At 35.4% G+C, this 15061-nt stretch overlaps 1 protein-coding gene and 1 pseudogene across 3 annotated transcripts in view; one reads left to right on the top strand and one right to left on the bottom strand.

The window, feature by feature from the left end:
* RECQL (RecQ like helicase) overlaps positions 1-14871 on the top strand; it is a 36362-nt gene extending 21491 nt beyond the window's left edge. For both annotated transcript variants that reach the window (XM_079141501.1, XM_079141502.1), the window contains exons 7-15: positions 6894-7060; positions 8366-8447; positions 9494-9642; positions 9724-9841; positions 10290-10428; positions 12102-12193; positions 13164-13383; positions 13722-13851; positions 14430-14871. In XM_079141501.1, coding sequence (XP_078997627.1) covers positions 6894-7060; positions 8366-8447; positions 9494-9642; positions 9724-9841; positions 10290-10428; positions 12102-12193; positions 13164-13383; positions 13722-13851; positions 14430-14579 — 1247 coding nt within the window. In that variant the 3' untranslated portion in view covers positions 14580-14871. The remainder of the gene's footprint in view (positions 1-6893; positions 7061-8365; positions 8448-9493; positions 9643-9723; positions 9842-10289; positions 10429-12101; positions 12194-13163; positions 13384-13721; positions 13852-14429) is intronic.
* LOC306662017 (CMP-sialic acid transporter-like) lies at positions 3406-6876 on the bottom strand (annotated as a pseudogene). The gene has a single exon. The product of its transcript is annotated as a CMP-sialic acid transporter-like (transcript).
* Positions 14872-15061: the final 190 nt, after the last annotated feature.

Below are 15061 nucleotides of genomic sequence, written 5' to 3'. Positions count from 1 at the left end.
CTATCACTAACTTTCCCATACCCAGCAGATACCTCCTTCTTCCCAGAAAATAAGTACCGTCAAATATGAACGTCTCCTCCTCCTTCCAAACATTAGTAATCATTTCCTTTTCATCTTTTAGGCAAAAACAAAACAAAACAAAAGACCATTACTTTTACAAAGTAACTGTGGACACTCCCATTGATCCTTTCCTGAAGATCGTTTTCTGCCAAGTTCCTCACCCCTGCACTTGCAGTCTCACTGACCCCTTCCTAAAAACGAAGACAGAAACTAAAACACCCTGCTGACCTTTCTTATCCCCTTGTGTGTTCTATTTCTGCACTTCCCTTCACCATCAAACTTGACTCCATTTCTCACCTTTATTCCTTGTTAAAGGAATGCAGTGCCATCAATCACCACTGTACTAAGTTGGGTCAGCTGACTGCTTCCAGTGGCTTAATCCAGTGGCCTGGTCTTCATTCCTCTTCCCAGTTATCTTCACTAGCATTCACCTTCTCTTCCCCCCTGACCTTGCTGCTTTCTCTTCCCTTGTTTTCTGTAATGTCACACCCTTGGATTTCTTCCTTTTTTTTTTCATCCACTTTGTTCTTTGTTCCCTCCTTAAACATTAGTGTTCCCTAGAATTCTTTCCCTTTTTTTTTTACATTTCTCCAGGGATAGTGAACTTGTGGCATGAAGACTTGTCTGGCTTTTGAATTATTTTGGGCATTGTTTTGTTTTTTCAAAAAATTCGATTTAAATATCATAGGCAGGATATATACTCTTCTTTTTACTGAGAACTCTGCTATCTTTATTTTTTTAATTGAGAAATATGTGGTAAAATTGGAAACAATAACAAGTTACCACACTGTGGTCACTTCTGCACGCAGACGATAGATGACATCAGTGAGGAAGAGCAGAACTGCTAACAGGCCACATAGTTTTATAAATGGGGAATATATAAGTGTATAGAATCTCAGTATTTAAGCACAGCATAAACAAATACTTTATTAAAAGAATTATCTTTGCTTCTTCATACTGTTATCTTTTTCTCCACTCAGATTTTTAAACAATAAAATAAAAATCTTATACTCAAGTCATAGAATCCTTAAATACTTGAGCAAAGTTGAATTATATGGTACCAAGATTTTTAAAAAGAATACATAAAAGCAGATCATGTAAGTAGACTGTCACACCAACAGTTTATCAGGTAACTGACACATTAGGTTAGACAACCTATATCATCTCCTGACATTGTGGAAATGCTCCTTCTTCAGAGTCTCAATTTTTTTAAATTTATTTTTTATTTTTAGTTATATATGATAGTAGAATATATTTTGGCAGAATATATATACATAGAGTATAACTTATTCTATTTAGGTTCCCATTTTTGTGGTTGTACATGATGTGGAGTTACCCTGGTTGTGCAAGGCTAGGAAAGTTATGACCAATCACATACTGTCTTTGCCTATTCCCCTTCCCCATTCCTTCCCTTTGTCTAATCCAATGGATTTCTATTCTTGCCCTCTCCACCCTCCCTTGTTGTGGGTTAGCATCCACAAATCAGAGAGAACATTCACCCTTTGGATTTTTGGGACTGGCTTATTTCACTTAGCATGATATTCTCCAGTTCTGTCCATTTACCAGCAAATGCTATAATTTCATTCTTCTTTATGGCTAAATAATATTCCATCATATATGTCTCACATTTTCTTTATCCATTCATCTGTTGAAGGAATATCTAGGTTGTTTCCATAGCTTGGCTATTGTGAGTTGAGCTGCTATAAACATGGATGTGGCTCAGTCACTGTAGTATTCTGTTTTTAAGTCCTTTGGGTATAGATTGAGGAGCAGGATAACTGGGTCAAATGGTGAGAATCTTGCTGTCTTAACCACATTACTCTGCATACTTCTTATCTGGGCAGCAACTGAAGCTATCTGATTTATGACCTTTGCCCTATAATTTCAACCTGAGTAGTGTGAGCACTTATGATGATTACTGTTGCATTTGTATTATCATGACTTACATTGTCTCACAGACTGGCTGCCATGCTGTAATCAATTATTCCCCTATCTAATTATCTTACTTTTAAACTTCAAATTTATATTCCTAATTGCTAGAAATGTGTGTATAAATTAGATGACCAACACTAAATTCTACTTCAAAGAATTGCTCATTTTCCTTCTATTTTGCAACTGGGAATCACTATTTGTTCTTATAGATGTCCTCACCAAGAACTTTGGATTTTTTTCTCCTCTCTTGGGTTCCTTTGCCCCTTCCACCCCCTCTTCCTACACAATTTCTCTTTCAGTCTTTTCATTTTTAAAAACTCATTCAGACACACACTTGTTCAAGCAAAATTTCAGCAGTTACAGAAGTTCCAGGATCCTCACAGATTCCCAAATCCACAAGTACTCAAGTCCTTTATATAAAGTAGTATGGTGTTTGCATATAAACTATATACATCATCCTGTATACGTTAGATCATCTCTATTTATAATACCTAAGAGAATATATGTGCTTTATAAATAATTGCTATACTCTATTATTCAGGAAATAATGTTAAGAAAAAGGTCTGTACATAGTTCATATAGATGCAATTGTTTTCTCGAATATTTTTGATCTATAGTTAGTTTGGATATGGAATTCACTGATACAGAGGGCTGACTGTAGATCATTCAGAGTCTAGTCAGGAGACAGAAACCATTTGTTATTTGAACACAGAAAATGTTATATAAAGCATTATTAATTAGGTAAAAGGTGATTAAATAGATGACCAAAAAAGTAAAGAGGGGAGGGGGCTGGGGAAGGAAAGATAGTGGAACGAGACAAACATCATTACCCTGTGTGCACGTATGATTACACGAATGGTGTGAATCTATATCATGTACAACCATAGAAATGAAAAGTTGTACCCTATTTGTGTACAGTGAATCAAAATGCAGTCTGTAAAAATAAAAATAATTAAAAAAAAATAAAGAACTTTAGTATATCATAGAGGTAAAAACTGAAAGAAGCAACTATCATCCATAGGGCTAGAGAACAGGAAAAAAGTATGTAAGTAATAAAATTTAGAAACTTAGAGGAGGGGCCTTGTGGAATTGGCCCTCGGACCTCTGAGGAGGCATGGTTTCTTAGTGCTGGAGTTTTGGCAGTGGCAGAGGTACAGTCGACTCATAAAGATGCTTCTTCAAAGGTTGGAAGAACTGCCAGCTATATTCAGCTGCCTCTGAGGACAGACAGCGCTGCTGCAGTGATGCAGCTTTGCTGGGGTGACATTCATGGAACATGAGCAAGCCCACATGAAGCCAACAGCTGGTGGTCAGTTCTGCAGGACCACCTAGCAAAGCTAGCATGTAGAGTGCAGCTCTTACCCCTGCATCACAAAGGTATGGAAGGCTAGGGTTGGAGCGGAGATAAATAACTTCATGATGACATATCATCTTTTATTTATTTTATCTCTGCAGATTAATCTACCATGTCCTGTTAGCTCTACCTCTAAAATGAATTTCAAGTTTGTCTATTTTTCTTTGTGTTACTATCTTTTAAGTCCAACTAAGTTTCTTTCCACTGGTCTACTCTAATAATTCCCTAACTAAGCTTTGAGTCCAGTCTTTTCTTTTTTTGAGAGCCCAACATTTAACCATACTTTATTTTTAAAAAAGTATAAAATTGACATGAGAAGTTTTTTTTTTTAAGTATATCATCTAAAAGCAAAGAAATATGAACCAGATAATGAATGGCACAAACACAGCACTAAAGGAGTACTCAGTCACCACCCAGAAATCACTGTCTGAGTTATGAAATAGATTCTATTTGAGAAGTTACACATTCAGTTTCTTTCTGCACTAGCCCATCTGGCTTTTGCTTCCTTTGTAAGAAAAGAGCTAGGTCTTTACTACTGCTGGGTCACAATATCACACATGATTTGGAGAACAAGGAAGGGGTATCCTCCCCTGTACCTGAACAAGAGAACAATTAGTACAAAAATGGCTCTGGCACTGTAACTCTTGAACATTGTCCCACACCTTGTTACTTGAATATTGTAGCTTCACATGATTTTAATACCATATCATCTCCATTCTCTTTATATACATTCTTTATATATATAATAATAAAATTCCTTCATTCTAAAACAATACAACTTGACCCTGAAAAGGCCTGCATTAGCAGTTCACTCATAGAGCTTTCTTCTTGATTCTCATGCCACCATTAATTTTGTTATCTGTTTAAGTTACCTTTGAAGATTGACTTAAGGCTCTAGTTCAATGCAAATGTTTTAGTCTTAGTAGAAATTTTTCCTGAGACTCAAACCACACTCCAGTGATTCTCTCCTTTGAAGCTGTTTCTCCTTGTTGGATGGATGTAGTGTCTTGTTTAGATAGTCCATAGAGATAAATGGAAACACATTTAAGAAGGTGAGTGTTATCCGTAATCCAAAGAATATTATTGAAACAGTGGTAGAAAGGGTAATGGCTGCTGCTGCAGAAAAGCCTTTCATGATGTTGTCTGTGTACTTGGCCACAGTAGAAGTGTAGAGGCCTCTAACACTTACAAGAAACATAACAAACCAGACATAATATGCGTAACTATAGAAAAATCCTTTTTCTTTAATTTTAGCTTCATCTGACAAGTAAGCACCAATAATGTCACAGCAATTCACGATAGATACATACATTTGAATGTTTCTCACCCAAAGGGAAGTGTCTTTAAGTCTTTTAAGACTTTTTCAAAATACACTCTTGCAAATCCTGTGCACAATATAGCAATTGCTGTTGCACCAAACCCTAATAGTGGATTCTGTTCTGCCACAACTTTTGTAGCTTGGGCTGATTTCCACTGTACAAGCATGATTCACCACACAGCATAAAAACTGAAATACAGTATAATTTTCTGAGTGTCCAGTTTAACATTAAAACAGTACATAAAGTCGGGGCTGGGGAGATAGCTCAGTCGGTAGAGTGCAATACAGGGAATCTTCAAGTGGTAGTTGACCTGGTATATTGCTACATCCATTTGCAAAGAGCTAGGAAAGCCATGTTGTTCTGAACAGCATACACTAACAATGGCACACTTAACTTTGTCCTTCTTTGGGGGTCCCCAAGACATTTTCACTTAAAGATGCCTTGAATCTACCCAGACTACCAGTTTCTTGGGGCAGCCGTGTTGCTATGACAGCTCCATGAGAAACTCTTGATTCCAAACTTACCCTTGTATAGTTCATTCTCCACATGGCAACCAAAGTGATCTTTCCCAGGTATATATCAAATCATGTTACGTCCCATCTAAACTGCCCAGCAACTTCTCTGTGTACTTAGAATAAAATTCAAAGTTCTTTACTTGGGCCTGTAGGCAATATGTGATTTAGTTCCTATGTCTACCTGATTTCCTATTTTTTATTCCTTACTGTTTAAGCTTCAGCTCTACTGGGCTTATCACTATGAGTAAATATTACTCTGATTATAGCATATTTAGTGCTTTATTCTGTATTGTATGGGGTTTTCCTTGAATTGTAGCTGTATTTGTCTTGGAGATATTCTTGGCCAACATTTATCTGTTGATGAATTGATTAACATAGGACTCATCCCCTATCCTTCCCCAGCTTCTGCCACCTCCATGTCCTAATAGTCACAAGGATTTGTGAGGTTTGAGTTGGTGTATTTGTCTTGTATTTTTTTTTTCTTTCTGATTTATCCTTAGTGTCATGGCTTATTTCATATTCTCTATTATTTGTTTTCTGGCCTATTACTGCCGTTTTTTAACTGGTTTCCCTTTCTTAAGTCTTCCCTACTCTAGCCTATCCTTGGCATTGCTACTAAAGAATAATTTGGAAACACAGTCTTATTTAAACTCTTTGGGCACTTCTGCATCTATCCATGGTCCTATCTGCCTGGAAAGACTTTCAAGGAATAATTGTAGCTGGTTCACTTCTATCTCCCAAGTCTTGCACAAGTTCCTCTTTTGGGTCAGCTCTTAGAACTCCATATGGAAGAGATTCTGGAACATAGAAACCCTGCTTAATAGATTGGACAACAGAATCCAGCACAAACACCCCATGATTTGGCCCCATATGGAAGGAATTCTGGAACATAGAAACCCTGCTTAACAGATTGGACAACAGAATCCAGCACAACACCCCATGATTTGGCCCCACTGAAATGCTGTTGCCTGAACATGCTGAGTGATTTCATGCCAGTGTGTTTGCAGTGTACATGCGTGTCCTCTGCTTGCTGCTGTTGTTCTTCCCTGCTAAGCACACCACTTCTGCCTGTTCTTCATGACCCAACTCAGATGTTATCTCCTTGAAATGTACGCAACTTCCCAAGAGGTTGCCTACTCCTCCATGTGTTCATAGCTACCCTCTACCTAGCAGCTATCTATTTCTACCACATTTCTTTTTTACTTCCTAGTAGTTTGAGTACTGAGGGAAATGAAGGCTCTCTTAGGAAGTGATTTACATATGTGTGATAAATATGAGTCCAGAATGGTTTCGCTGAAATAGGTTGTTGAAAGCAGTGCCCTCACCAAGTTTTTTGCCATTTTTGGATGATAGTAGGCAGTAGAAGGGTTTTGATCAACGGCTTCTTTTATCTTGTGTTGATCATAACAGAATCAAAATACTATGGCTAGTCCCACTGTCCCATGAATCCATTGTTTGGCAGGTATAGATCAATGCAGAGGTGGTGGAATTTTTAGTTTCCTTCTCTTCAACAGAGTTCTGCCTATGTCCAAAACAGAGTGTTTCTGAAGAAAAGTGTAAAACAGCCTGCCTATTCAAGAATTGTAGGCAGTGGCAAATTTATTGTATGGCTTGCTACAAAATAAATTATATGAATCACTGATTAGCTGCATAAAGTTGAGGTTGTAATTTAATTCTCTGAGGACAGAATGAGGGTCACTTTATCTTTTTCAGATTATAAGGCACTTGGCATCTTGAAGCGGCAGTTTCCTAACACATCACTAATTGGGCTGACTGCAACTGCAACAAATCATGTTTTGAAAGATGCTCAGAAAATTTTGTGTGTTGAAAAGTGTTTTACTTTTACAGCTTCTTTTAATCGTCCAAATCTTTACTATGAGGTTTGTAAGTTTTGTCAATTTATTACTTTTGTGAAGAATTATAGCAGATAAATGATACTTTTTCATTGTGTGTGTTTATTTACATGAGCAACAGTATAAAAATATAAAAGTTTTTAATATCAGGAGATAATTAGAAACAGATTCATTAATTGGTGCCTTATTCATATTATCTCTGGTGCTGCATAATTCTTTAGGTTAAATAGAAGACACTGCCTTTTTGGGTGATATTACCTTTTAAATAAAATAAGTTTTATTTGTTAAGTTTGTGTACATTCTTTCTTGTACAAGGATGGAGAGAAAGGATGGAATGAGACCATGGACCTACATCTTTATGAAAATTAATTACTAAACAATAAAAGTATTAGAGAATGCTGAATTCAAGTCCTTTAGGTATAAACCAAGGAGTGGGATAGCTGGGTCAAATGGTGGTTCCATTCCAAGTTTTCTGAGGGCTCTCCATACTGCTTTCCAAGAAAATGAGGTATATATATTCAATGGAATATTATTCAGCTTTAAAGATGGATGAAATTATGGCATTTGCCGGTAAATGGATAGAGTTGGAGAATATCATGCTAAGCAAAATAAGGCAATCCCAAAAAAACCAAAGGCCAGATGTTTTCTTTGATATGTGGATGCTAATTCACAATAAACAGGGGTGGGCACTAAGGAAGAATAGAATTACTTTAGGTAGAGGAGAGTGAAGGGAGGGGAGGGGATATGGGGTTAGAAAGGACAGTAGAATGAAAGACATTATTACCTTATGTACACGTATGACTACATGACCAATGTGATTCTACAGCATGTACAGAGAGGTGAGAAATTGTATACCATTTATGTATAACATATCAAAGTGCATAAATGCATTTTACTGTCATGTATAACTAATTAGAACACATTAAATATTTTTTTAGAGATTTGCCCATGTCCCCATTTAGATTTTATTTACTATATACTTGAAAATAACCCAGTTGCTCTTTCCCTTCTAACCCTTTTAAGAACAGAGTTAATCTTTCTTCTGAGTTTTAACCGAATAGTTATTTATATTAAGGTTTGTTTTCATAAAAGTAGCATGAGAAAATAAAAAGGGCTTCATGTTTTGCTTCTTTGTCTCCTCACCTCTGGCAAATTAAAAAGTAAGAGTCAAGAAGAAAGTGTGGGAGGTGACAGATATGTCATATAGGTTATGAAACAAGTAAAAGAGTACTGGAAAAAAAATACTACTATGCTCATGAAAGAACTGTACTTCATATGGCTACTTGGATGGTACTGACTCATTAACTTTTTAATAAGGTAATTTTTTTCTAGGTTCGGCAAAAGCCCTCAAACACTGAAGATTTTATTGAGGATATTGTAAAGCTCATTAATGGGAGATACAAAGGGCAGTCAGGTAATATAAAAGCAAACCAACTTTGGAGACTGCAAAATACCTTTCAAAAAGTAATAGTACACTAGTAATTATGCTGATTAATTGCTAAATATATTAGTATGTGGCAGAAGATACTTGAAAATGTTGTGATAAAATTAATTCATTTGGTGACCCTGGAAACATGCTATGATCTTTGTTTATGTCACAGGTTATCAGTCAGAACTGCCTGACTTATGCTTATTAACACTTAATTGCTTTAGAATGGGCCTAATGACTATTAATTCAGTGGCGTAGACTTTAGATATTAAGTACTATATACAAAATAAAGGGTTAAGCACTGATGTCTAAAGGGTTATAAAATACAATATTTCAGCAAAGGATACATTGAAGAAATAAATAGTACATATTTAATAGTTTAAGCAGAGATGAAATTGAGAGTATGTATATATGCATTCCAGGATTGATGACTAGGCAAATGATATTGTCTGTGTAAAAGGAACATTATAAAACCATTGTCTAGATTTTCAGGAAATGGTAATGGGTGTCCTGAGTAAAAGAAGTTCCAGGGTAAAGTAAGTTAGAGAAAGACTGTGGTTATTTATCCTTCTTGGAGAGTTAAAGAGGGTTATGTAAGTACATTGGAAGCTCTGACCAGCTCTGAAGGTGGAGAAGCCTAATTTTAACTTTGTGGAATGTAGTGTTCCCCAAAATCATTTGCATGTGAAACTCCCCCCCCCCCCACACACACACAGAGCACACTTACTAACATGTTGTAGAGCTGTGGGACATCAATTTGAGAAATACTGTGTAGTAGGAGATAAGGGTGGAGAGAGAAAAGAGGTAATGGGAACCAGAACTGGTAGCTCAGGGGACTCATTTCTGCTTTAAAGCAAGTTGGTGATCAAATCTTGCATTATACCCAAAAGTCAATACATTCTTAGGGCCTTGGAATTTTTTCTCTCTGTGCATTGTATTAATTAGTAGATTGAGTGTGTTGAAAATGGTCTCTTAGGAAGGTACCATTCACATATGTCTAATACCTGATCATATTTTATATTTTACTACAGGAATCACATATTGTTTTTCTCAGAAAGACTCTGAACAAGTAACAGTTAGTTTGCAGAATTTGGGAATTCATGCCGGTTCTTACCATGCCAACATGGAACCAGAAGATAAGACCAAGGTTCACACAAGATGGTCAGCCAATGAACTTCAGGTTAAGAATGTATTTTCAATAGAAGCCTAATTTACCTTGAAATATATAAACTAAACTGATAGAAATGTTAAAACATTTTAGGTAGTAGTGGCAACAGTTGCATTTGGAATGGGAATTGATAAACCAGATGTGAGGTTTGTTATTCATCATTCAATGAGCAAATCCATGGAGAACTATTACCAAGAGAGTGGACGTGCAGGTATGTAGAACTCACATCCAGAAGTTATTTTTGGAAGACTTTTTTAGAATATACATCATAGATGTTTAATAATTCTGTATTTTTAATCTTCTTTATTGGGTCTTTAGAATAGTTTTTTAGCAGACTTATACTTATTTTCATAGGAAGAAATGTTACTTATAGCCTATTGGGGTATTATGAATTGTTTATTTTGTATACCAAGGTAATCTGATACTCATCATTGCCTCCTAAGTAGGTCACTAGCTAAGTTTCTTAACTTAATAGAGGTGATCGTGTCTTTAGTGATTTTTTAAAAACTTGGGAGTAGCTATTAAAAATAACTTCACATCTCTAAAATTTCTAGATGTAGTTTAAAACTCTGCCAGCCAATTTTACATACATATCATTTTTGCATGTTGTGTTTTTTAAATAAGTAATCTTGCAATCTCACAGATTTCTCAAACCACAGGTCGAGATGACATGAGAGCAGACTGCATTTTGTATTATGGCTTTGGAGATATATTCAGAATAAGTTCGATGGTGGTCATGGAAAATGTGGGACAACAGAAGCTTTATGAGATGGTGTCATACTGCCAAAACATAAGCAAGTAAGTCTTTTTTATAACTTGTTAAAGACAAGCATGATATTAAATTGTACAGTATTCATTTGAGTACTTATAAGTAAATTGGTGTTAACACCCATGTACAAGTCTATAAAAGCAGATGTTTGAAGGCAGGAACCAGCATATGAACCTCCTAATTATCTTCCTTAATCCAAAAAAAGATGCTTTATCTAAACTAATTGTTTAACTGAAGATTTTGCTACACACTGACAAGGAATTGAAGCTTTTTTCCTCTGGCAGCAGTGTACAGCTGCATGCTGTAATAGTTTTGAAAAAGTATATGGCTAGGCATGGTGGTGCATGCCTGTAATCCCAGTGGCTCAGGAAGCTGAAGCAGGAGGGATGAAGGTTCAAAGCTAGCCTCAGTAGTTTAGCAAGGTTCTGAGCAATTTAGTGAGACCCTGTTGCAACATAAAAAATAAACAGGGCTGGGATGTGGCTCGGTGGTTAAGCACCCCTGGGTTCAATCCCTTGAACCAAAAAAGAAAAGGTGTATGACAGGAATTTTGAGAGTGAAGCTCAGTAACATAGGCCATTCTACCACCCAATGTGCCAGTGAAATAATTGAGGGCAGGGTCATGTTTCTCATTATGAAATAAATGTAAATCTATTTAGGGTAGATTTGGTTAAACCATATAGTTTCCTGATGGCCTCTGGATCTTCATTCTCTTTGTACTTTTTTACTGCTCATCACAGAAGGGCTCAAAAATGTTGAAATGGTGAACAATAATCTGACAGGGAAAAAAGATAGCATTTTCTCTCAAATATATGCTACAATAATCTAAGAGATATAAGGAAATGAAAATTTCTTTAAAGTTCCAGTAGACTTCCATGAAGTATTTTGGGGTTTAGAAAAAATACTGATAATTTAAAATACAAATAACTACTTCTCTATCAAGAACATTCTCCCAGTAGTTTTAAAATACTGACTCTCAAAATCAAACGGGTAACTTCTTATACAGTTCAAGAACATAATGAAAAAAAATCATAAAATACATAGTGGGCAAAATGGTCCCTCATTGATGGCTGAATTCTAATTACTGCAACTGGTGTCCTCCCTCACATGACAAAGGGAAATTTAAGTTGCTAATCAGTTAACTTTAAAATAGGGATTAGATTTTATGGGTAGGCTCAGTGCAATTGCAAGGGACCTTCAAAGAGGAAGAGGTAGGCACAGAAGTCAGATTGATGTGATATGAGAAGGACTCAACCCACTATTGCTGGCTTTGAAGATAGAGGAAGGAAGGGGTCAGGCAGCCTCTAGAATCTGGACAAGCAGGGACACAGGTTCTCTCCTAGAGCTTCTAGAAGAAATGCAGCTCTGTTGACACTTTCATTTTGATCCAGTGAGACCCATTATAGATTTCTAATTTGTATAAATGGGAGAATAAATTTGTTATTATAAGCCACTAAATTGTGCTAATATTATGGTAGCAATAGGAAACTGTGGAATATGTAACTGAAGTAGTGATTCCTTTCTTCCCTTTATGTAAGATGGATATGTGCCAGAGTCATAATAAGGTTTAGAGGGAGGCACATCTCAGGACAGTGCAGATTCCTAATCACCATGCTTATGAATCAAAAAGGATCCTAAAGGAAGAATTTTTTAAAACTTTATTAGATCATTTAATAATCTGTATTTCTAAATTTGTTTGAAGATGTCGCCGTGTATTGATAGCTCAGCATTTCGATGAAGTATGGGATTCAGAAGCATGTAATAGAATGTGTGATAACTGCTGTAAAGACATTTGTAAGTATGTTTTTAAGGCTAATGTATACAGCTAGGATTATGTGAGAGAAGTATTAGACCCCCAAGGGGATTTAAAAGATAAAACAATATATGGCTGGAATTTTTCAGATTCAAAAATAATGTCTTGAAATAGGTGAATACACACAGTATAGCAATTATAGGACATGTGAAATTTTTAAAAAATAAGGAAAAATTTGATTCTTCTAAATAGAAATACTATTATATAAGAAAGGGCTAACCCTATGATAATCTCTACCACTTTATAGTCATTGGGAAGAAAATATAGTACAAAACAAATTTTAGTGAAATGGTGAACTAATTACTCAATAAAACACTAAGTTGTTAGTGTTTTTTTTTTTTTTTCATTATGTATATATGTGTTGTTCCTGAAAAGCTAGACTAACTAGTTCTTTATACAAAACCTTGTTGAGTTCTGATGCCTTGGGTGGAGGTCACTACACTTTTAACTTTACAGCTAAAGAAAGTTATTTATGAATTATTATGACTATCTTAGACTGACCAAGTTAACAAGAATCTGATATTTTAGAGGACTAGCCTCTTAACAGTTGGCAGTATGTGTCCAGGACATTTTTGTCGTAGGAACCCATATTAGTTTTTAGAAATTGGCTTAATGAGCACCAAACAGACAAGTATGGAGAACAGACTCTCCTATAACATATACCTCTTAATAACTGCCTGGTGGATACTTTTTGCTTTCTAGAGTACCCACCAGCCTGCTGATAACCAAGCTATTTTCTTTACATCACTATAAATTCCACAAGGTGTTGGTCTAGTGATAGAGGCTTGAGGAACAGCCTCATCTTAATTTAGAGCACATTAAAAAATATTAATATTTCAGGTGACTCACACTGATAACTAGTTTTTAAACCAGTTTGACCACTTAAGATAACCTATCCTCGCTTTCCTCTCTAAATCTCAATTACCTGTAACCATGTCTCTTTCATTTTAGCATTTGAAAAGAAGAATATAACAGAGTACTGTAGAGATCTAATTAAGATCCTGAAACAGGCAGAAGAACTGAATGAAAAACTCACTCCACTGAAACTGATTGATTCTTGGATGGGAAAGGGTGCAGCAAAACTCAGAGTAGCAGGTGTGGTTGCTCCCGTACATCCTCGTGAAGACCTGGAGAAAATCATTGCACACCTTCTTCTACAGCAGTATCTTAAGTATATATAAACCCATTTCTTGTCCTTTCATGTTATCTTTGTTTTTTAATTACAACAGAATAAATGGTTTTGTAGTTGAATGTGAACTAAAAATTCTATAGAGCCAGTAAACCCAAACCTTAGTTGACAGTAAGTCAAAAAAGTGCAAAACTACTTTTTATAAAGATTATATTTGTGCTCTTATAGTACTATTATGCTATGTAAGTATTTTTATAACAATTACAAGCATTTTTATTATTTCGTGGCAATTTAAAATTATAGTTATTTCTTTTAAAAATTTCAGTTTGTTTTATGTGCTCCTGTAAAGTTTTCTGATTGTTGGTCTTTATCTTCTGCAGAGAAGACTACAGCTTTACAGCTTATGCTACCATTTCATACTTGAAAATAGGACCTAAAGCTACTCTTCTGAACAGTGAAGCACATGTTATTACTATGCAAGTAAAGAAGCACACACTCAGCCATTTCAAGGTAACTATCACTTTCCATTTTTATGTATTTAAAAATATATGAAAACCTATGGGATGCTTTTCTGCATTTCTCTTCTGGGTTTTGGTGAACCTAAGAAGAGAGAAATCATTTTCTTCTTAGATTCTGAGTTTGGAAGAGAGAGAGCCTAACTGTTTTCTGTGGAAATATTAAATGGCAGAATTTCGACTACCTAACATAGACTAGGGGTTTCCAACCTTTGGAATATGAGAATTCCATTTTGAAGTCTAATTTTAGGAGGACCCCTTCCTTCCTGGTACTAGTTGTGATCAGCACTGGTTAGGAAATCTGTCTATGCTACTCCAGAGTTACAAACCTAATACTATCAAGCCTGCAAAAGCATGCCAAGAACCACTGTGTCTCAGGACACCACCAGTGTTCTTTAGGTTTGTTTTCTGACAACATGGCCACTTTTATTTAAGATAGGGCTCAGACTGAGTAGAATTTTGGAGGTGAAAATAGATACATAAGGAATATTTTGAATATTTTGAAATTATTAATCTCATGAGAAACTGAAAAGCTAATTTTTACCAGGGTGCTTGTTTTGTTATTTTTTGTAGGTTGAGACATCTGAAACTTACCATTCTGAACAAGCTGATAAAAAAGGGGAAGAAAAAAATTCAGGTAACTTCCAGAAGTTCGCAAACATGCGTCAACAGTCTAGTTCTAAGAATACAGGGGCTAAGAAAAGAAAAATTGATGATGCTTGAAATGTCTACTACAAATTTTCCATGAAAAGAACTGTTTATGCATGTACACACTATTATTTTTGTAGTTAATAGTTTAATTTCAACAATAATTCAGTGATACTATGTAATTTATATAAAGAGCTATATTTTTAGGGCTTATCTCTGAAGACTTGAAAATATGAGACCTTTCAATAATTGGGAATCAAAAATTATATAATTTTACAATATAAAACAGGAAATATAACTCATTTTTATGTAAAATTTTACAAATACAAAATACTTGACAATAAATTCATCTGGCTCTCATATACTCTTTATGCCTTGGTGTACCTAATTGTATGTTCTTCTTTTGACATAACTATCTTTTTGATAGCAATATTAAACTGACTCAGGCTATTAACTACAAGTGAGTGATATTTTAAGCTGAATAATGTAGATGACTTCAGGTTATAAAAGTATCTGTATAATTCAAACAGAAAAAGAATGAGGCATCAATACAAATA

This window comes from Sciurus vulgaris (genome assembly GCF_902686455.1).
Source record: "Sciurus vulgaris genome assembly, chromosome: 5".
Lineage (NCBI taxonomy): Eukaryota > Metazoa > Chordata > Mammalia > Rodentia > Sciuridae > Sciurus > Sciurus vulgaris.
This window is presented reverse-complemented; position numbering and strand designations above follow the sequence as displayed.